Genomic DNA, 24,817 nt, shown 5'->3' with positions numbered 1-24,817 from the left:
TGCTTCATGTGCCACTGATGCTGTTATTAGCAGACACCTCTCTTGAAACCATCCTGCACAATCTGCCTGAGTTGTAGTGGTTTCAATCATCACTGGCTAGCAACCTTCCGGTGTTAGATCATGAAGCAGAAAAACTTTCAATTCTTTTAAAGTCGACAGCCTTTCATAGAAGAGCTCATAATCTGAATACTGAAAATTGATAGGTAAGATGGCTCCAAGTGGCTAAACAATGTGTTGTATTTAAACACATTTCAAACCTGGTATTATTCCTTAAAACTCATGAAGCATTGGATGCTTTTACTCAAATCCCAGGTATATTGACAATGTCAGGGAGAATGTTATTGGCTGCTCCTTGGATGAGCACTGAGTTCAGCTAACACAATATACCTTGTTGTACAAGGAGCTGTGTTTGTATCATGTAGCAGATATCAGTGAAGGAAATTTGTCCTACTGAACAGTATCAATATGCATGCATGCACACACGTGTGTACTCACACACACACACACACACACACAAATGTAATAGCTGTCACATTTTTACTAATACTAAAGGCCTTATATAATTTATGATGCTGTTTCTTATAGTACTTTGTTTATATATCTTTTCATGTACTTGTGTAAACAGTGTAGTGCTAGATGCGTGCAAATTTGAAATGGGAGACTGATATATTTGTGTAAGAAAAAAAGAGCATATGACTTGGGCATTAATGATCACGTTAGTTAGCTGTTTTCAAACAGCAAGTTCACATTTTATTGATACCACTGCTGGGTATATACCCTGGTTCTAATTTGAGATTGTTGTCATTGTGTTGAAGATTTAGAAAATGTTATTTAGCACGCAAATTGTATGTCACTGATTACGGTATAGGACATAAAGGAGGTTGTAGCTTCCTCCCATCTCAGTAATGTTATAATATTCTTACCTTCAGTAAAAAGCCTTCAGCTGTATATGTTTACACATTTAAATAAATATCTCTATCTATTCATTAGCTAAATATATTTTGCTCTGTTTTCCTGTAAAGTGAAAGAACAGTAAATCCAGTTTTGAAATTTCCATTCATTTTATTTCATTGAAGATTGAAATTTATTAAAAAGAACTACAAATAAAGTTTATGTATATTTTTATATTAAAATGGACATTATTCTGTCTTCTTGAAAACACCAAGCACTACATATTACTCTAAACAACACTTGAAACATACTAAGATAAACTACAGAAAAAGACTGCAAGTTGCACATGTAGAATACTTCATATGCTTTTTGTACACTTGGAGATCATAAGTACTTAGTAATATTCTGATGTTAATAAAAATGAAATAACAAGAAAAAGATAAGTGCAGTTAAGTAATTTCCAAATATACTTGACCTTATTCATCAAACATTGTTTTTTTAATGTAAATGACAGTATCAGTTTTCACTCTTGAGCAACATTTTTGAGCATAAGCTGAGAGAAGTACATTTTCATTGAAGATCTTTGAATTAAGAAATATCATCTTTTACTTTTGATATTGAAAAGTGCTCTTTTTAATCTGTCTATAAATCGTCAATCACTGATGAAAGCACTTTAGAGAAATGGAAAATTGGCAAATGGAAGGGAAATGTCTTCTCATCCTCATGTCCTGTTTTCTATATATTATTTTTATTTACGCAAAATAATTTATAGAGTTTTGTTTACTTAATTTTCCTTGGTCACAAATTATTTAATTTTACTATAACTATACTGATGAATAGTGCTTTGTTCTAATTTGGCATGGAATGGTCAAGCTTAAGGCTAGTGAAAGAATAGATTGACATCTATTTTCATACCTGTAACATAACAGATAATACTAAATGAATATTTAGAACAATGATTGCACTTAAAGTTACACCAGATGAGACTGACTTTGATAAGGAATACTTTTCAAAAGTGCATTTTTTGAGATTGTCTTTTGCACAAAAATCTATGCCACATACATAATAAACTGTAAAGTTTAAAAACATTGAGCACCAAAATTGATGTGTGCTTTATGAAAAAAAAAAGTTATTCGGTAGTTAATGGAACAAATACATATACATACAGTATATATACAGATATAAATAAAATTTGCAAATATAAAAATAATTTGACTCCTTAAATCTAACCTGTAATATGTGCCATGGTTAAGCTTTACTCTTACTAAATTTTAAGTACAGATGCTAGAGAACAACTTGGATTAATTTACCTGTTCTACACCTTTTTGAAATAGTGTATATTTTTTTCATAATGAAGTGACTGATATTTATTTACTAAAAAGAAAATACATCCAGAGATCACATAAAAAAAAACTTGGCAAGAAGTTGGAAAAGTGACATTTTTTGTATGTCACCTTTAAATACATGCATGTTTTTGTGTGAAATGCATAAAACTTGGAAAAAAAATACTCAAGAATTTAACAGTATTCTACTGAAGCTTTTACAATATATCTCATACATTTCCTTAAATAAGATTATGCATTTTTATACTCTTAAAGAAGACACTACCCTGTTCCTGAATACTGTTTGCACTTAGTAATATGGCAGAATGTACTTATTTTCTTAAAATTATGTCTCCAAATATCACCACTATCTGTGATTCTCAATTATGGATGATTGGAAAAAATGCTTAAGTATTATGCTGTTGTTACACGGCAGCTCATTACATGGCTGCCATCTGTTCAAAACATGTTACATTTTCTGTGGTCCATTCTGTACTCATCAAAGATATTAGACATATTAAATTAAGACAGATAATAAAACTTGAAAATTAAAACTATAGAATATGAATAGAAACTCCATACATAAATGGTTGGTTTGAACATTTTTGGTCACATGTAGACTGGAATAAAATGACAATTTTGAGACAGAAAATAATGGCTTGTTAACAAATGGAACATGATGTTTATTACCAAGCCTTAATGCTAGCTTCTTGTGGCAGCTAGCCTGGTGTTCAAAATACTTCATTGTATCTTGGCGCACATGAGTACACTGGTCCTGTGTGGGTATTTTTAACTGTTGATTTATAAGATCTATGCTGAGGTAATGGCTTGTAATGACCTGTTAAAGTCATCAATTGCACAAAGGTCCCACAAGTCCCTGAACTGCTGTCCTCTGGCAAAACTGAACTGAATCTGTCTGTGCTATATAAAGTTTGCATGTCTAATGCAGTTATCTCGTTTCATGGATCAAAACATTCTGCCTAGATCCCTTTATGGGAAGTTGATGGCAGTGTCAGTTCTTGTTTCTGGTCCAATCTTTGGAAAAAATTAAATCATATCTACCAATTTTTTTCTTAGAAATACTGCATTGGTGCTAATGAAATAAAAATATTTTTACATTGTATCTTGTTTATGTTTAAATTTGATATCCGTCTGGTGACCTTTAGTTTATTTTATATTTTGAATATAATTTTTTTTTGCATGGTTATCATTTTATGAAGTCCAGCTCACTCTGACCTAATCACCACGGACTAGTAGAAATTGTGTCTTTGGCTTTTCTGCTTGGGTGTAGAATTACCCCTGTGATTTCATTTGGCTGGTGAAATGATGGAGGCAGGGTAGCTCTGAGATGAACAAGTTGGTAGGAATGGATTCATACTGGAAAATGGAGAAGACACAATACCACTCATTCCTGGAAAGAAAATAAAGAACTTTTTGATGTTCACTAGTAAGATTGCAATATGAAGATAATTACAGAGATGTAACTCACTGTGTTAAGTATTACACGTATCATGTGTTATAATTTTTTTTCAAACTCCCTAGTGTTGCACTGTAAGGACAAAATAAACCACATAGTAGGTGCAATAATACCGAACATAAAAAACATAAAAAGCAAAAACAATCATAAAAGCAAATTGGGGGAAAAAGAATCTAACTGCCACTGTAAGGTATTATATTCAAATGTCACCCTCACAAAAACTTTGAAAAAATTATCAAAATGGAACAGAGGCACTGAAATTCTTAGAAGATGAAATGCCATACTAACACCGACAAGGGCAGCAGACGTCCACCCTCCTGTCTGGAAACCTGACATGGCAGCGGATCTTGAGATCGTTGGAGGAGAGAGGCATGGACGTGTGACAGGGGCAAATGCACTTTTCTGTTTAGCACCTTGGAAGATGGTGGTGGTGGTGGAAAAAGAAGCTGATCCTGGACTGCCATAATTTCCCCTCCCTACATTACTGAGGGAAGGTTGGGACAGCATTGAGGGTGGCATTTGCAGGGACGGAACTGCAGAACAAAAAAAAAAAAAAAAAAAAAACGGAAATTAAAATCAAATCACACCACATGGACTGGAGATGACAGAAAAACAGGTAGAGTTTGAAAGCACACTGCGACTCTTCAGCAAAAACATAACACACTACAAAATTGGCCTATGTATTTGGGAATGTCATGCGGGGTTTTAATTGAAAAAATACATTCATGCTGCGCTCCTGTTTAAATCTTACCAAAATGTTAAAAGATGTTTTGTTTGGTCTAGATATGTTGGGGGTCCACTGTGAGATAATTGTAATAAGTATTGTTAAATGATGTTTGTTTTTTTTACCATAATTGTTTCACATGGCTTGTGCATTTTTTACCTGATAATTTTTTTTCATGTAAGAAATGCATGTTGATTTTCTTTAATAGTATACTACATCAATACAAGTAATTTTAGAATGATCTTACTAGCAGCATGTCCATGGAGGAAGTCTGGATTTGGTGGCATTCCCATGTTGCCTACAGAACTTCCGTAGCCATTCATTGTACTGCTGTATGAACTGCCATTACTGCTGTGGGGCGTGGAGCCATTTGAGCCATACCCACGAGGGGAAACACTGGAGGTAGAACTACGGTTATAGCCTGTAACAGAAGACATTTTTTTAAGAAATACCTAAGAACTTTTGGTCAATTTGAGCTAAATATACTATAATTAAAGAATGTAAGCTGTGCAGAAAAGCAATGATTTTAAATGTTTCACTTTTTCTGCATTTGTTAACATTTACAAGTGGAAAGATCAAAGGATTATGTTGTAAAAGCTTTCAAATATGTCAGACCATTTTGACACTGTACTTACTTTCTTCCCACTGACCATTGGCTGCCTCAGGTACACTGACTGCCAGCTGACCAGTGTAGGTGTTGAAACTGGACATGCCAGATCCTGTGTTCATGCCTGGGGAGCGCGGTGCAGGAAGTGCTAGTTGGTTGTTACGAGGCATACTGTACAGGGCTTCTGCTAAGTCTGCAGCCCGCTTCAGAATGATTTCCTGGAGAATGGAAAGTCAGGTATGAGAACAGCATGAATACGTCACAGTGTTTTTTATTTTATAAAGCATGGCAAATTTTATCAACTTGACATGTTTGGTTGTATATATAATATTAATGTATAAAATAATTTTGTATTTCAACTGATCCTTTCGATAGGGCTGATTGCAGTGCTTGGAGCTGACGCATCTACTTCTCCTATCTTATAATCCAATTCACAAATTTGATGAGGAAAAATATTACAACTTCTCCTATTTCTCATCAATGGCATCGTCTTTCAGCACAAGAAGGAACAATGGCAATTTCTTACTAAGTCTTTTGAAGACATTTTTATCATATTTCAAAGGACAAATACAAGAATGGCTGAAATAGATCTGGTATGATATATGATGTTGGCACACCCACCTTTGGTAACCTCTCTGGATCACCTGGATGTCTTGGCACAAGTTTCATAAGTCTCTGGAATCCATAGTCTATAGTTGGCTCTGTCAAGGCTGAAGATGCAATGAATATGAAAAAACTACATTTTCACATTATCTTTTAATGTTATTCATTATATTCCTTGTGTAAGGCATGTGATAATACTCTCTGTGCTAAAATTAAACCAGAAAAGCTATACTCTACTATTGTGTGGCTTTTCACTATTGTCACAAAAATACTATCTGTATCATATGGGCTTTGCAATTGCTACATGTGCTTACAAGCAAGGAAATGAAATTTTAGATTCTATTGATTTATGGTCAATGTCTTTTGAAATAAGATATCTTTTAGAATCTCTTGTATTTCACAACCTTGATCTTTCTACATGTATGAATACACACTACACAGAAGAAGGGCTTTGTTTTAAAATATTTCTATGGCATACATGTTTAAAAAACAAGTTTTTTCAACAAGGAAATAACACCACCACTTTAGCAAAAAACTGTAAATAATGAAAATGATAATAGAACATACATGATGTACCTGTATAGACGAATCTTCCAGGGGCACCTTTACAGAACTGTTTGGACTTGTAAGACAGGGTCACTTCCACAACCCCAGGGATATGACGGGGAGGGGTCTGGACTCTGATTGCATGGGATGTCACCAGCTAGAAATAGTGTGTGTGAAAAAATGAGAAATTTGTTTAAAGGATCAGATGCAAATATTTGTTGTTTATTAAGATTCTTTTATTATATATCAATTTTTAAATCTGTTACATAGCAATGATCATATGCTCAATTTATGGCTGTGTTGGAATTTTCATATACTAAAATTATTTTTAATACATGCAGGCCAGTATAAACAATAGTTGATTTTTTTTCTTGCGATAAGATCCTGTTAGCCAGTTGCATGATCCTTTATTTCTCATTTGTATTGGGGGGAAAAGTCAGGTGCAATACTGAAAGCAAAATCTGTGTAACTGTTCTTTGTCTTTTAACAAAGGCCAATGGGCACAACTTACCTCACTCCAAACCAACATGGTTCCAAAGACCACCTGTAAGCCATCAAAGAAGTTGTCGCCAATGATCATGACCGTGGTCCCCCCTGAAGTCCAACCCTCACTTGGGCAGATAGCTTTAATCACTGGGGTAGCTGGGAAATAAAGGGCATACTTGGAGACCATATCTACAGGAGTTTGAAAAAATATTGGATTTCTTAACTTAGGCATGCTTTTTTCACAACAGTAAAATTGAATTGATATAGATTGTGTTACAGCCCTGTACAAACAGGAAGAATTAATTACAATATATATGAATTGCAACAGATTCTGGCTAATAGGGTTGTTTGTATTCTTTCCCTTCTTTAAACATTAAATGTGTTACATTATGTTAAAGCAACTTATCAACATAGTGAAACAAGCTATCATTATGTATTGAGGAAACTGCAGATAATAACAAGAATCCTTCGTGATAGATAGGTTGTGCAAAAGTAAATTATGTTTCCCCAGAGCAACAAGAATGATAAAATGACTGAGAAAAATGTCAGAATTTTTACCCAAAACATTTCCTTTAATTCATATCATTCTGATGGATATTTTTCCTTGGCATGGAAACCTTATAATATTGAACTTATCCATGTATCTGTCTTCATTAGCAATGAGTGCAAAATGTATGTTTCTTTAGTTGTTGTAAATTCCTTAAATGCATACATTGGATTTAGGTTTTTCACTTATTTCATAGCCTGTTGTCAAGTGAATGGATAACTTTTTATCATTTGGTTCTATGTAATATACCCCTTCTTATATCCTCTATCAATTTATGTAATGTCACAGACGGCAAGTCCCTTTTACACATTTAGTTGAAAATAATTTGGTTGTGAGCTCGTCAACTGTGGCATTTGCGTGTCTTCCTCGGTTCTTGATTTGAGTTATGACTTCATCTCACTCCTGTGTGTATTAATCCCCATAATGATTCCATGTTACACGCTTTTGTATCAAATGTTATAATCAGCCTGACACATGATGGTCTTTGTCCTATCAATCACTGACACCAGTTGTACTTTAATTCCTATAATTAAGACTACAGGAAAACCCAAATTTGCATTTTATCTTTTGACAAAATGCACATGCTGTATTGAAATAGAAAAAGTTTGACACATGCATGGGCGGGGTGCTACATGTACAAATCCATTGTGTTGTTCTGATTGTTATTAGTTTGCTTTTGGGAGCTGAGAACTGCACGTATGCCATGTGATATACTGCCATGCCACAATAGAACAACATTATCTAGGAACTTGCAGAGTTCTTAGAGTTGTAATATTTTTCAACAGCTTTAAAACTTCATAAACTTTTGGTTATGGTTAAGACCATTTTTTGGTTATGGTAAGACCATTTTCTTTTAGTTGCTGCATGGCTTGTAATTAATGAACTTACTGCTGGTAATTTGTATGTGGAAAATTGTTCACATTTTGGGTATAATATATAGTTTTTTCGAATGAAAACAATATTTCTTTGAAAATGAAATCCCATTCTTTTATGAAAACTGGAGTCTAAATTAAATAAACTGAAATGAAATAATGATTATTGAAAGCCTAAAGTAGGCTAAAATAAAAATTCAATAAACAATGTAATTATTTAAGTAAAGAAGGAGCAAATCTTGATGAACGTGAAGTTTCAATGGGATACAATGCTGTCAATGTTGGTTGCTTTAACTCCACTCTGTCTCTAACTAAGCATAATGTAGTGTAATCATATCTCGCAATCATTTATTCAAGACTAATTATTCACTTGGGTATTCCCTCCAAACCTGACCCTCTTTTATAAAAACTTGTTGGAACACCAAACCCAATGCTAAGAAGGTGATCCTTGATGCAGCAAGCTTTTTAAGACTCCCAAAGCCATCAAACTGACAGTATGCTGTCTTGTAAAATGCAAACGACCCCAAACCTGATCCAGAAATGGGTACCACAATTATCCCATTAATGTCATTTGCAGTCCTTTGAGATTGAAATGAAATTTCCTGTATTCTCAGCTTAAGTTTCTAGTGTTACTCTACCTGCCATGGGGACGGCTGTGGCAGATTTGGTTTCATCTCTACCCACCAATTTCATTGCAATCCAAACAGGGTGATATTTTGAAAAGCATTAATTAGTTGGCACACATGGGGGCACAAGAAATGAAGAGGGAGAGTCATCTTCTTAACAGTTTTTGTTTTTCTTCATTTTATCTTATTGATGCTTTTTAAGAGCACCATATTTAGGGTTGTAAATGGTCAATGTAATAAAAAAAACATTATAAGGAATAATGACTTGTTTTAAATTGTAGTAGTTTAAACGAGGACATTAATTTCACCCTATTTAATTGCTTGCTGAAAATGATTGGTCAGTGATTTTTGAGCTCCTTCTAAAATATTGATGTATATCAAATACATCTTTCAGCATTTTTAGATTATTTTCCATTGTATCAAATTTACTGTGAAAGGTTGTACACAAAATCATTACTTATTGCACAATTTTAAAGAATGCATTCATTCCCCATAAAATGAAATTTGTCAATTTTTTTTCAGTGTCTAGTTTCAGTGTTAATTTATCTCCTTTGTAATTTTAGGGGACTACAAAAAAATTTCATCCTATCTTTGCAACTAGGCTCTTGTAGATCACCATTAACTTTGCCTTACTTCTTGTCTTAAAATCAAAAGATAAATCATATGTAAAGTGATAGTAGCATTTTTGGAGTAAAAAAGTGGAAAATTACTGTAGCCAAGTTCTACTTTTAATGAAAGTGACACTTAGAAAGTAAGTTAAGGTAACACAAAACTAACAGAAATTTCCTTTTCAGATAATGTGATTCTTTTAGGATGTGAACATGAGGATTGAAAGGAGTGGGGTTTTGATTAGATGATATAATGAAACCTGTCAGGTTTTGACAGCCAGCAGTGCCCTGGGTATGCTCCAGAAAATTGCCATCATTTCTGGCTCAGTAAACTAACTTGTTGTGTGGGCATGAAAGAACAGTTTATATTATTTCTCAGAATCTTTTTTGGTTAAAGATGGTGCTTCAGTTATTTTGTTCAACTAATTTTGCTTACAGTGAAATGACTATTATGGATTTATCATTTTAATTACCATATTTTCTTGGAAATCTAAGCTTAGCAGGGCTCAGTTGGTTGATTGTGGTAATATGATTGGATTAAGATGTATTGGTCTATTTCATTCAGTTCCTATTTAACAAATTAACTTCAAAATTCTCTAGCAGTTACACATGTAAATAGATATTTGAATAGGGTTAAAAATCCAGGGATTTGATTGTCTAGCCAAACAGTTTGAAAAAATTAATATGCCAAATGTGTTTCTATGATTAAAAAAAAAAGAAATAGGGGTACAATGATGATGATGATGATGCATCACTGGGAAGGCAGAAATAATTGTTTAATGTACATGCATGCATGACTTTCACTTTCAACAATTCCCCTCCAAGCATATCAGTATTGAATGACAAATTTGCTTCCCTTGTTGTCAGATCTTGTGCAGCAATGTGCTAAGCAAAGGAGCCCAGAGGGACCGATGTTTACCTGGCCAAATCCCACATGGGACCATCTAATGACAGGTGGCGGCATCCAATCACTGTCTCTTCGTATGCTGATTAGCTCCTCATGTTGATGAAACCAAACCTTTACTTGGCATATTCCCCAACCGCCTACTTATTGTCAACTTTGCTTAAGTGAGTTATCCACTAATTTTGCAGTGAATTTATTATTCATTGTGCTTACAATGGGCCTAATTTGCCTCCTGATGCATATTTTCATTGGGCTTTAAGTTAGAGAGATCAAGAACAATAGACAGGCCAAGATCAATAGATTTAGGGAATTAAACCTACTCCAGTCTTAAAAGATTTACAGATCAAGATCTTAATCTACTCAAAGAAAGATACCAATCCAGCACTGAAAGGAAGAGAGAAATATTGAAAGATGAGGAGAGGAAAAAAATTGTTTCCGCCTTAAATACTAACCACCTTCAGTCGGATCCAGCCGTCTGGCTCGGCGGCCATGCTTAGAATTGTTGTGCACAAACATGTTGTCGGAGACTGCCAATAGAGGGCCATCCACAGAAACATTGGTCACAATTGCAACCTGAAAATACAACAAAATTGGTTGTCTGAGATCAATAGTCTGTTGGGCCCCCAGTGGACGTGCTCTGTGTCAAGTTATCTCGGTACCCTATCCAGCTAGCAGTTGGCTTATTGAAGACTCCTGACATTCTGCGTGATATTTAACACCTTCATTTGTATGTCACAGACCAAGGCATGCCCTTGGGGAACATGGTTTTTTCTCATCTGCTCTAGGACTGATCAGTTTAGTGATGTAGTGTGTGTAGTGAAATTTATCAGGTGTTTAGAATTAGATAGAGATTTTATTTCAGCTGTATATGTTCTGTCAGTTAAAACTTCCTTAAACAGCTTTTATATTTGATGTAGGACTTGATTTTGTTTCTATGCACAAAATGATTTGAAGTAGTCTTTTTTATTTTTTATTTCCTGTCATGCAATGTTTGTGAGTTCCATAATAATTTTGTCCTTGAAAATTGTTTTTATTTCACCTTCAGAACTAAAAAAAGCATAAAAACACCAGCATTAAGAAGGGGGGTGTCAAATGATCCCTTTAGTACTAGATGGGCCATTCCATGCAGTCTTCAGCCACTGATCAATGAAAGTCAAATTGAAGTGCATATCAGTATGCTGTAGATGACATGCCATTCATCATTCGAGAGAGAGACTCTAATCTCCTGGCGCACAGTGGCGGAACTATCTGCTCTCTCCAGCGATCTGCTCTGAGCATTGGCCAGAATATCACTTGTTCTGGTTCAGCAATTGTAATGCAGGTCAATAAGAATTGAACGAAAAAAAGTGGAGAAAAAGAGATGGGGATTCCTAGGCTGTCTATGTGTTCCTATCAGTGGCCAGTAATCTTGATAGGAGAAGAAATGCCAGACATGGACACCGAATTGAACTTGAGTGTGTATGTATGTGTGATACCAGGAGAGTGGTCAGATCTGAAGATATCTTTCTTGTTGATATGCATCTGTCTTTACAGACATACACAGGGGACTCAGAATGCATTTCGAAGTCAGAGACTGGAGAATTGAGTTTAAAAATGGCTGCTGCAAAATTGTGATATCAGTATTGGTCAGCTCGTTTTATACATAATTTTCTCTTTTTTTAATTCAACTTTTCAAAATATATACAGGAGCTTTTTAAGACGATTTAGTTTCATCCATGAAATTATTATTCATTAAGATGAAAAAAAAACTTTATACACTTTTTGCAGTAGCAGCTAGGATGCCCTGAGTCTCTGCATATATGAATTTGTCACCCTCTGCTTTCAGTTTTGTTTGTCATGAATTACTTGTACATTGTCTACTTCAGTAACAATTGCATTGGTGTTAAAATTCCATCAAAGTGATGCTGAGCTTGATGCAAAGTGAAGTGTTGCCAACTATTGATTTGTGCCAAGTTCCGGGCAATGCATCTATACTCCAACAGTAGCAGACTACTAACTAACAAAGGAAACTACCATTTCCTAGCTCTGTGATTATATTTCCTTTCTCTGTCCTTCTGTCAATAAAACAATTTGTGAAGGCGTTTAATGACGGAGCACACTGTCAGCTTATTGCTTCCTGACTTACAGCAATGCTTTTATAAATTGCTGACTCTCTGGCTGTAATTTGTAGCTATTGACACTGTTAAAAAGATTCATCTCATCCTAAAAGCATTGTGTTTTGTCTGGCATGCTATTTCATTTTGATTGAAATTGAATATTTATTTATTTATGAAAATCAGTTTATAGATAAAACCTGTTTGAAGAAGCATACAGGATTGACTGATGTCAACTTAACTGGAAGGCCATGACTCTTACATCTTCTTAAAATTTATTTCAATATTTGCACAAAAAAATTACCTGAAATCTCCGCATGTCTCTGGGATTTCCTGCATTTTTCAAGCAATTCTGGTTACATTTCATGAAGAACTTTAGGAAAAATCTGGAGATAAAAGAAATAAGATTGAATGGAGGTTCATCAAACATAATGAAGTAAATCTGCGATACTGAAATTTCATTAGGTACACCACATGTCAATAAATCTATGAAAAATTATAATTCCATCCATGTAAAAAAATGCACAATCCAATCCAAAATGTAACTGATGGCAATTTTATTTTAAGATTCATGGTCATGCATTCACAATATGAAATATGTCATGTAGTGTGGCTATTGGATGTCATTGGAGAATGTGTCTCATTCCCCAGGAGACAGTTATTGATAACAAAAATGCCATTTTTGACATAAATGGGTACAATTGCACAATATTTCATCAGTGATTCTATTTCATTAAGAGCACAGAGATCTTTTGATGTTTAGCTATGAATGCTTTCCTAGTATTTTCCGTATTAGAGGAGAATTGTCAATCAAAGTCAGAGAAAAAAATTTGACTCCAGACAGCTCAAAACAAAAAAAACTAAAATGACTTTTTTCACAAGACAGCTGTGGATAGGTTTTTTGGTAATTGTAGAAAGCATGGCACTTTCCTCATATTACTATCTTAGAAATTGTCTATTTGCTATTTGAGGTGTAAGACTGCCATTTTTGGATCTATCGTAAGAAAGATAATTTGGTAAAGCTTAACTTAAAGACTAATTTGTTGTTATTATTTGATCCCTAAGGAACAAAAGGAGCTTATTAAAGTGATCTTATAATGAAATAAAAGCAGGCACTCTGCTGTGAACTCTGGCCATTAAGAGGGAGAAGTGTAGGGCTCCTACCGCAGTTAATGCATTAAGCCGTGCGATGATCCACAAGCATTGGGGACCACATCGACAAATTAAGAGTCAGAGCGCCAAGCCTAGATGATGCATCTGTAGGCATTGATCGCATAACGCATTTCAAGGGTGCTGCACTAATTATTGATAGCTTTAGTGCAATGGGAGTTTGGAAGCATTAAGTTATTGAAAACTGCAATTATCTTAGCAGACCATAAAGCAGGGGTCAAACAACATTGCAAATCATCTTCAATGCAACATCAGGCACAGTATCATTTGGAAACTCAACCAGCAGTCCTCATTTTCTTTTCACTTTATCTTCCATTTTCCAGATCAACTTAGTGATGACCTCCTTTAATGGCACCCTCATTTGCACAGCATACACGCACATAAACACCCGTAGGAAATTGTTACCACATTTTATCTTTGAATGTCAACTTCCAAGTCCCTTGACGGAGCTTAGTCGGGAGGAATTGAAATCTCATGTTGGTTGTGTCATGTGCACAGGTAAAAGGACCCAAAGGACCAATTGGCTCAGTCTGCCTTGTGAGCTGCTAATAGTTTGATAAAGTCTGTCAGAACTCCCAGTTCACTTAAACCTTGTGCCAGGTTGCCTCTCAGGAGTACAGGAAAGGTCACTAAAGACTCATCAAAATACTGAGGATGTGATTAGTTAAGGGTTATGATATTGAAATACTTTCATTTAAAGGCCATCTTGTCAATTTGTAATTTTTCAACCACCCATTTCTTCAACACTTTGAGTAATGATGGTGAATAAAAATGAGGTGTGGGAGATTAGGTAGGAGTTTTTGTGGAATTTTGTATTGATATGTAAATGATGAGTTATTTGAATAAGCAGTTTAAGGAGGAAAACAGTTTTCTCAGTAATAACTTATTTAATCATTTCATTGTTGTTTCTATGTTAAAATTGGTAAAAATGTTCAAAGAAGAACTTTGATACCTTAACTCACATGCCTACACTTTTGATGCACTTAATATTAATAAATTCATAGTGAAATTTTTAAGAGAAAAAAATGAAATTTTGGTAGGTACTAATCATTTAAGGAACCCCAAATATTGAAAATAATGATGAGTTTTATCCAAAGTGTTAATCTTAGCATGTTTCCTTAGTCTGGTATTGCCCCTTCTTTAAGATATTCCTAGTAATTCATCAAAATTTCACCAAGGTGATTATTTATAGACTAAACTGCATCCCCAGTGGACATCTTGATGCACGAGCCATATTTGTACAGTGATACATTCCTTTACAGAGTCTTCTTCATAAACTGCCTGTAAGTGGGAGAGATCAAGTCACTACTGAGTCAGACCTGATTGGTTAGATTGGATACCGAGATTGGGTTCGTGGCCAAGCTTTGGCACAGGCTAACACAGTTATTACCAGTGTCTGTGGCATAAGTAATGCTAAACAAATGAAATTAAAAACATAAAAGGATTCCTTTTCGATCTGACCTACAGTCCACAATAGCTTTAGCACTTTTCAGAACTTTCCCCAAGACAAGACATTTCAAGGCTTGACGGATTATACTTTTTTCATTATAGTAAATGATGATAGATTACTCCAGGGGATGCACTTAATCAACTTATTTTTGCTTGTTCATAGAGGGATCGTCAGTAGATTACACAAATACATCAAAATTGATAGGGTTTCCGAATTACTCTTTAGAACAGAATTTGTTTACTTTATTTGATTTAAAGAAAATTTTATAGATCGCAGTGTGAGATAGCGAGATTAAATACATTCCTCTTCCCAGAGGAATTTCATCAAATGACCTCTGTCTTTTCCTGACTTCATTACAAAGCCCGATTAACTCAACAAAACTGTATATTGACTGACTAATAAAAGTTAGACCATGGAGCATGCTTAACAACACTACTGGGAAACAAAAGAAGAGGGCCAAGATGGGGGGAAGGAATATGCTATCCTCTTCACATGCTTTCTTTTTGATTTAGATATCAAAAAGACAAGGCATCAACTCATTGTAGATATGTTAGATGAAGATCAAACATCTAAGTTTCTCTTTAGAAACATAGTTTCAAAGTATCACATCTAGAACAGAATTATTTCAAGAAATTTCTCCTTAAATTGTTACAGCACTTTTTACCATTTTCAGCCCTGCTCTCAAATGATCCCAATATTTTTCAGTAATGTATTATCCAGACTGGCACATGATACATTGTAAGAAGGATTGAATATCATCATACATTAAGCAATTATTAATTCATATTTTATACAATATATATTGCTGTCTGGCAAATAGTCGTAAGTGTAGCAATAACTAGAAGAGGGCAATTCCCTTTACCACCACAAAGAAGTTATAAATGAATGCCTCTGTATATTAATCTTGTTAATAATGCAGATCCCGTATAAAAACATGGGAGGAAACTTCGGTAGATTGGTGAGCTTATTTGCTGATTCACTGCTCTCTCGGTAATAATCCGCTCTTGTGTTGTTTTGCATTCATTTAGATGAGTAGCTGATCAAAGAACAATAGAAACCACTCAACCAACCTAATTCTTTGTTAATGATATCATATCTGTTTAAAAATTCATGAGCAATGTTGTTTTTAATTTCAGACTTAATAGGCAACAGTGGCGATCACAGCGTATTCTGTCTGTTGGGGTCAACAGAGCTTCTAACAAAGTGACAGATTGCATGTTGAGAAACTTTCTCACTTTCCAACAATGAGTGCATAACATTGCAATGAAATTTGAATGACATTATTTCCTTTACATTATATGTCCTACTTCTGATCCTTACATTCAAATGGCTACACGCAATAGCGCATTCAATAATTTATACCATACACAATAATGTCTATGAAAATAGCTGCAAATGATAAAAGTTAGTAGCTTTCAGCATTGCCTGTGGACTAATTGTTCTCCAAGGACCCAACTGAGAGACAGAACAATTCCGTTTCCAATATTTCATTCTGTGCTTTTGAGATAGGGTACATGAAAGCAAAGGGTACGTGAAAGTAGATAGTCTTATCATTTGGCCCTGCAGGTTGTCCAAACAGGTAATATTCAAACATAGATGTGCACGTTATTCCCTTGAGATATAAAATGACACCCCTCTCAGTTTTGGCCAACAAATCCTTTTCCTTTCAAGGAATCTGATCATTAACTTTTGTGTTCAATAAAAAAAATATGTGAGGACAAAACTGCTAAAAAAAAATTTATTCAAACTCCTACTGTGATCCCCCCATTATTTTTTTCATGAGAACTATTTGTCGCATGCAAAGAAATATGCACTACAAGTGTTTAACATTGCAGAAAACCAGACACTGCTTTTTGCTTAGACAATTGAGAGGCAACAATTCAATGAAGCTAAACACACAAGGGGGCTTTTAACCAAGTTTACTGTCATTTGGATAGGAATTATGTGTCCTCTGTGAATCGCGACTACCACAGGGAAGTGCCCTGTGTCATACTAAGTGTGACATGTGATCAAGGCAGATCAGTGAACTTCTCAAGTTGCGTTGGAACAATCCAATGCGATCAAAGATGAGGCATTTTAATTTCTAATGAGCTCAGAGGATGGGTAACAACACCTGAGGGAGGTGGCAGTGTCACAGCAGATGGAGGGAGTTATCACTTATCCCAGACTTCATGTTTTGCTCAGATTTGTGCAAGACTCTCTGACCTGTGGAATTCCCAAAGCTGATCATGATCAACAGTAATCAAAATATGAGGTAGCAAGCCTGATGGAGAGTCAGTGTGGGAGTCTGATAGAGCTACTGTTCCACTGCTGCAATGCAACACAATAATTGTTTTTGTTTTCAAATTGAAAACAAATCAATTTTTTTAATTAAATGCTTCAAATTTTTGCATGCTCATTTGCTTTAATAATAAAGTTATATGCCAAATGGTACATTAAATGATTTCATTTCACAACTTAAGATATTGAAAGTGAAAGTATTTTTTCAAGGAAATAATATTTCAAGGAAAAGTTATTTGCTGCATGGCCTTTTTAATACCCTTTCCACCACTTAAAATAAGGTACATGGTCTTTCAAAGAAACTGACACTTTGTCTGAACTATTCCATTAGTATAATCTTGCAGCAAGCAAATATTGTTAAGTATGATAACACATTTACTTCATCTTTGCTTCTTACAAATGATATGAAATGATAAATTACTGCCTTTACCAAAAAGTATTGGATTACTGTATTGTCATAATTCTTTTTCTTGGAAGTAAAAATCATAATGCTAAAAAAGTTCATTATGAAGACATTTTTTTTAATCAGCAACATTAACACATTTGGTAAACAGGCTGCACGTATTCAGACATCAAGCATATAACCTTTTTATCAATTGCTGTTGTTGTTAAGATAATTTTTCTTGTAACTTTTTTATTGAGATATTTTTGCTTTCATTAAAAGACCTCATTATTTAGTAATATTTCATTAAAAGTATCAAAAGAGAACTTATTCAGGAAAAGATCAATCACATTGGTATTGTTTTGCGACTAGATTCTTCCTGCCCATTTTCCTGGAGATCACTAGAATCAATTACATGCATTTGAATCAGAGATTAATTATCTTCCCTTTGGCAGGCTGATGGTTGGATAGGTTTTGTTGTCATCTAATTTACTGGCAAGTAATGAAGTGATAGCTTGATTGCACTGGAGGAAGAAGAATACAAGGCTTATGTGATCAAGCCATGAATGGGACAAAAACAAGTACCAGCTTTCCCGTGAAAATGCTCAAAATATTAACTATTCACTTGTAGGGCCTTAAAGTGATCAAGTTGATTCTTGGATTATGGAAGTTAATTGATTATCAATGTTCAGGGCACTGTGATTGTAAGGATTGCTTTGAAGATGTATGGGGACCATTATTTTGGATAACACTGTACTGGTAGTCAATATTTCCTCTGTCGCAGAGACACAGGGACAGTTATTTGAACTCATTTTGATAAAATCTACTCAGCAGATTAATGCATATGATAGACATTTAGGAAACCGATTGAATTAGACAAGCACAAAAGGTTCATCCAGCATATTATTTGGGGTTTTTAATGCACACAAAAGCTAGAATGCACTTCATAAATTGTATAAAATTTTCATGGGGAGTGTTGATTTAATGATAGTGCTTTCAATAGCAAACACTCATACATTACCGCCTGTGATGATTGAAACATTAAATTATAGCATTTGAAACTCGGAAATTGGCACACGCACTATAAAGAAAGATAAATTTACTCTTGAGTGTTTATTATCGAATTGAACGGTTAGGCTCAGTCAGGCGTGGAATTTGATTCAGTGGTTAAGTCAAGCTGGGCTGTGGTTTTGCTAAGATAAAAGAACCCATCCTTGCATATTCCATTGATTTTCTATTATCTCAAGCCAGCATTAGACAGAGTTTAAGAAAGCAGCAGAACTCAATTGAATCTGGGGGTGCAAGGAAGCGTAAAGCTTGTGTTTGATTGGCACGCACTTCAGTCAAGACACCCTCACCCTGGGTTGGAAAGAGGTGGTTATATCTACCTCCGGGAAATCCGGGCATGCTTCTCATTTACCTGGGACACACTTCTGTTTCTCAGAAAGGAAATGAACTGAATAGGGATATGAAAACATTGGTCATACCTCATGCAAAGATCAAACAAACAGGCCAAGTTGATAACTGCAGACTTGAAAAAGAAAATGAAATTAAAAAAAGAAATCTGTATTAGCCATATTTTAATTTTCTGTACGTTTCAACTTTCACAACTTCAGGTATGTGTAAGATCTTACACAGGAGTAAAATTAAACCAAACACATTCTTAAGTGTCCCAGAGCAATTGCTAATTTTGACAGAAGTAAAAGGGTAAATAGGTAATGAAATTATTTCCGTTACCTTAAATATTCTCTCCATTGGGAAATCTTTGAAGACATTGTCATAACCATAACATCAATATATGTATAATATTAGTATGACTTTGATGAAATTGTACTTCTTTTAGATTTCGACACTACATCTATATCCGTCAATACGGAGTGAATGCATCACATATCCAAGTCTGTGGCAGGCAGCTAACCATGCTTGCAGGCACTAACTATCATCATAATATTCCGGCTCTCATGCAAACAGCTCATTATAGTAATTTTCCTTACACACTTCAATTAGTTGTGAAATTGATGGCTGTCCTATTAATTCAAAGAAAACAAAGAATGTTGATTAAGCTATGGTGTCACAATTTGATGATCAAGTCCTTAATGTGCAAATGAGAATGCAAACCATAAAAAAGATATCCAGCGCAGGAAAAATGTAATTAGTCACAGGGAAATATCAGTGTCCTAGAATGGTAATTGAGAAAATGAAACAATAACCATTTCCTCCAGAATATTTCTGAGAATGCTTGACAGCATTTCTTGACATGTCCAGACTCAAAAACAAAACTCAAAAACCATTCTTAAATGTGCCACTCTTCCAAACTTGTATCATTTTGTATGTATGGGATGATTTGAATATGCATTGTAGTAAATTTATTAGGATGATGATAACTTAAAAACCAACAAGAACTAAGTGAAGTTGAAACAAATATCAGGACAAGTTCTACTGAAATACACCCTGACACAATGTTATAGGCTAGAAATCATGTGCATGTCATGACAAAAAGTCCAATTTTTGGTGTTCAATTTGATGAATAGTTTAATAAACAAAGCTTTAGGCCCGAAATGTTTGTCTAACTGTTACAGCTTATGTTTTCTTGTCTTTGGCTGAAAACAACACTGTGAGTTATGATTATAATTTATGATAATATTGATGTAAGTACCGGGGTATATGAGCAGAAACCAATATATAAATTAATCCTATGTCCACAATCCGAAAGGTATGATAAAATGGTAGGGTATCCAGTAGACACGAAAAAATTAAGGTCCTCTTATGAGAACCTGATTGCATTGGTGCTAATATGTCATGTCAACTAATATGTAACAATACATCAATTTGATCCCATTGTCATTCTTCTAAATTTTTGGGGAATTACAGCTGCAGCAGTGTGTTACCACCAGTGAAAGTGTACAGCCATTTACTTATTAGGGGAATATTACATGTAGATCTGAAGAACATTAGTTGCAAGTGGGCCCAAGTAGTCTCCATTGCATTATCTTTATCAGTTTAATACTGATAGATAGACCGTGGGGAATGTGACAGCCTAGTTGTTTGGTCTTACTCAGGTGTGAAAACTGCTGTGATCATTACTTGAGTTCTTGATTTTCCACAATTCTCAGTGGACTCCAATGGTGTTGGGATGAATCTGTTAATAATGCAAGTTAATTGGCTGAGCCCCTGCTATCCCTATGCCCCCTGTGCTTTGGTAATTAACATCTCTATGACTTTGCACCTTCTGTTCAGCCTCAGTGGACACGAAGGTAAATTAACAAACAAATCACAGCTTATTATCACTGTCCATTTTGGCTGCGTCTCTCCCTCAAAGGACTTCCGCTCAACACAAGGGCTGGTCAGATATTAATGGATGGAAATATCCCATGGCAACAGGCACCAAAATAATGCTAAATATACAAATTAAACAAATAGTTTTTCATAATTCCCGCAGCATGTAATGTAATTGTTTATTAAAAAAATCTTTTTATGTCATCTTTCACAATTTTTACAAGCAGATATTAACAGGGTAAATGAATGTGATATGTGGACATTTTTTCTCCATGAATACATAACAATTTGTTTAACAAGATATTTTTCATAATGAGTCTAATACTTCTGAAAATATGGTCAGAGATGACTTTGTTATGGTTATTTTGAACAATCTGACAATTTTTTTTTTTTTTTTTTTTTTTTTTTGGTGTGGAAAATTAACCTCTCCATGTGTCTCTTGCCCCATTTTCTCAAGACTAAAAAAAAACAGGAAAGCTCCTAAGATTGATTATGCTGTCAAACATGTAAAAAGCTTTTATAGCAGAAAATAAATTTCTAGGAAAAGAACATTTACACAAACCGTAAAATTTTCTTCTCATTTTCCCACTTAAGGACTTGGGCTACATCATTCACCTAGTATTTCACAATGTCTAGAAGCACTCTATTCAGATTTGTTGCCATAACAACCAGCACGCACATGGTCATTTTAATGCAATCATACCTTACTTGGAGAGGGTCAATAGCTGCTGTGATGAAAACTTCCAGAGCCATGCACTAATGAACTTTTTCTCAATTCTACACAAACCAGGAGATCCCAAGAGAGGGGTGGGATATAATTCAGTATCGAATTCTGGTCGGATTTGTTAGAAGTGAAAATGAGAATGAGAATTTATCTGCACTGAGAGAGAGAGAAAGGGAGAGAAAACAAATTCCTATGCCTCATCGAAATAAGGATATTAGAGTTTGTTTTCTTTTCCAGTTCTTGGGTTGAAGATAAATATCTGTTAATCACTATTTGTGAAAATAAAAGTTTTTTAACTTTTTCAAAAGTAGTTATTTTAGAAATTCTTAATGTGATTTTCATTATTAATGGAATCATCAAAAATATAACTTTCTTTTCACGTGATATGTATGTCCTTTAGTAAATATTCATAATTATATATTATTCAAGATTCATTCTCTTATACCCTAAGTCTACACCCACAGCATTCATCAAAGCACACAACACAGCTTAGCTGTCATTATCAATGTGACTCAGAGAGACCCACGTTTGAAAAACACTCATGATTTTCATTTTTTCTGTTTTCAACTCTAGAGATCACTTAGATAAGATATAATTAGTTTTTCTCTGGGAAAATGTTTCAAAATAATTGACATCATCCACACGCTGCCATGTGATCTTGCTGATAAGCGTCAGGCACAAAGTTAGGTTGTCACAAATACAAAAATCACATGTAAATTACCACTGGGCCATACTGAGATAAGCAGGCAAAGCATACACAATATCAATAATATAAGAGTCCAGTGCGTGTACTTTCGACACAATAACTATCAATAAATAATGCAAACATGGCATGTGGCAAGCTGATCAACTATATTGCTTAAAACAAAGGGTGTAACACAGTAAACAGAAGATGGGATTCATGAGGGAAATGATTGGGAAATGATATTTTTTATGAAATCGCAAATGTTCTGTTTGTTTGAATATTTTATATTTTTTATGAAAAACTGTGCAATTTAAAATTATACCAATATACATATGTGCTTCTTAACATAATCTCTGAAGTTTCATTTTATCTTAATTGAATACCTATCGTTTATCAGTATGTGTGTGTCAAAAATGTCAAATATCGATTTTTTTGTCTCGTTACATAACTACTCATATGGAAAAAAAGCATTGAAATCATATATGACATGCAACTATAAATATCAATTTAAATTGGATTTTGGGAGTGGGTTTGGCACTGCATATTTCTTCAAACAGTTATGAAGAAAGTTGTGTGTGACAATGTTCATTTAAGCACCCTTGATATCTGCTTGTTGATATCCCTCATCAGCCATGTGTACATACCTGAAGTCTCAGGTGGCCTCTTTATTGCTAAATAAAACTGGACACGGACAATTGAGTATTACACAAATTTGCTGTTTGACCTTTTAACTGATCATCTGTTCTCTATGTAATTCCTTTGGGTGAATTACCTGGCAGCAAAATGATGGTGGTATCACATGCTTACCAATACTTTGTGACCCTGGCAAAGTTTTGTAACTATGACAACCAGGTGTCATGGGGCTTGCGTGACACTTGCCTGATAAGTCGTAAATGGAAAAACTTGTGTTCTAAGATGAGTTACGGTATGGTAATGGAGAAAAGTATGTTTTCTGAGGAGCACTTTCACTTTTCCAATAGCTATAAGGAGCAAATAAAAAGTTTTAATCAGTTACTTTAATAACCTTGCTAAAGGTTATTACCATGATAATTTGAATTGTACATGATGTTGACGCCATTGCCCTGCCAGATCAATGAAAGAAGAAAATGAGTTTTTCTTTCATTTTCATTTGCATGGTAAAAGCCTTCTGTTAGGTAGGTTAACATAAGTTTTGCATGCTCCTATCACACTTTTTGTTTCGTTAATAAATTATCTGCCAGTTTTGATTACCACCCCGTTTGTTTTTACGCTGTCATGGCATAATTACAATCACCAAACCACACGCTAAAATATCATTAATGAAATTTTGGATTATTGGTGAAAGTGGGGAGGTACTTCATTCACCTTTTGAACCATATCATTCATCATGTATACTTCTACCCTCCCCACCCTGACCTCTCTCTCTCTTTCTCTTTTTCTCTCATTATTTCTCAGCATCACTCTTGTGCATTTGTAAACATCTGTCCATGCAATTTTAATATATAACTTTATCTTTGTTTAAAGTAAGTTTGCTCCAAAAATGAATTGAAGCCATTAGCCTTGTTGTATGAATTGTTGAATTAAAAAAAGAATGAAAAAAAGAAATACTATTTCAGTGACAGGATATAACAATTTAAACTGCCTGAAACTGTTTCCATCAAGACGGATTATGCAGATTTCTTCATTAAGGTCACTATAATTACTTTCTTTTGTTTTTAATGTTCCTCTCTTCCAGAAACGACAGATGGCAAAGCTGCATAATTGTATGAGTGTAATGTCTGATTGTAGCGATAAGAACAGGCACTTCTTTTTTCTAAGTGCTCCTATTGATTGCTTTCTATACAATTTACATCAAGTGATTCTTTTTTTCTTGAGAGTACTTTAGTGCAACCTATTCTTTATTTGTTTTCTTATTCCAAAACACTGAAAAAGAAAAAATGTTTAGAAAATGATATTTTTTAAATTACTTTCTCACCTTGTAGAACCTTTGAATCAGTTTCAAATCAATATACTCAGATTTGTGAAATGGCACTGGCACTAAGAAATTATTCAAATTGTCACTTTAATTTACTTCAGAGGTGAAACTAAATAAATCAAATTAATTTCAAAACTATTTGTTGTCATAAATTAGATGGATGAAAATGGACATTGCTACAATTGTAGATTAAGTCTGTAGATTAAATCTGTTTTAATACAGTTAATACAGTTTATAGCAATTTTAATAGGGTGGCTACCCTTTTATGTACTGTCAGTTGAATGATTTTTCCAAAACATTCCAAAAAAATAAAGTACATTGTTGACCATATTTATAGAAAATAATTTCATCAGAAATAGCTGATTGGGACTAATTATTGTGTTAAACTAGTCCTGAGATATAGAATATTTATTATATTTTGTGTTGATCTGTTCAAAATGTTTCTCTGTACTATGATTTTTTTTTCAATTTTTTTTTCTCAAACAAACTATTTGACCACACATGGCATTTGGCTGTTTCAATGGGTATTACTCTACTGAATGGAAATGTATCACTTATTTTGACACTTGTTAGTTGGCTGTTGAGGTATG

General features: G+C 34.4%; 1 protein-coding gene across 14 annotated transcripts in view; it reads right to left on the bottom strand.

Moving 5' to 3' along the window:
- Window positions 1-1,042: 1,042 nt before the first annotated feature.
- The window catches only part of LOC106164462 (transcription factor COE3), a 41,469-nt gene continuing 17,694 nt past the window's right edge, over window positions 1,043-24,817 (bottom strand). For 2 of the 14 annotated variants that reach the window (XM_086999913.1, XM_086999916.1), the window contains exons 7-15: window positions 12,611-12,692; window positions 10,666-10,786; window positions 6,682-6,845; window positions 6,192-6,327; window positions 5,643-5,731; window positions 5,050-5,239; window positions 4,662-4,835; window positions 3,979-4,223; window positions 1,043-3,590 (exon numbers count right to left, since the gene is read on the bottom strand). In XM_086999913.1, the coding sequence (XP_086856039.1) occupies window positions 3,507-3,590; window positions 3,979-4,223; window positions 4,662-4,835; window positions 5,050-5,239; window positions 5,643-5,731; window positions 6,192-6,327; window positions 6,682-6,845; window positions 10,666-10,786; window positions 12,611-12,692 (1,285 nt within the window). In that variant the 3' untranslated portion in view covers window positions 1,043-3,506. Of the gene's footprint in view, window positions 3,625-3,978; window positions 4,224-4,661; window positions 4,836-5,049; window positions 5,240-5,642; window positions 5,732-6,191; window positions 6,328-6,681; window positions 6,846-10,665; window positions 10,787-12,610; window positions 12,693-24,817 lie in introns of all 14 variants that reach the window. The other 12 variants (XM_086999922.1, XM_086999920.1, XM_086999919.1 and 9 more) reach the window with 9 other exon arrangements.

The sequence above is a fragment of the Lingula anatina genome, chromosome 1, assembly GCF_051362555.1.
Source record: "Lingula anatina isolate TDL-2025a chromosome 1, LinAna3.0, whole genome shotgun sequence".
NCBI classification, from domain to species: domain Eukaryota; kingdom Metazoa; phylum Brachiopoda; class Lingulata; order Lingulida; family Lingulidae; genus Lingula; species Lingula anatina.
This window is presented reverse-complemented; position numbering and strand designations above follow the sequence as displayed.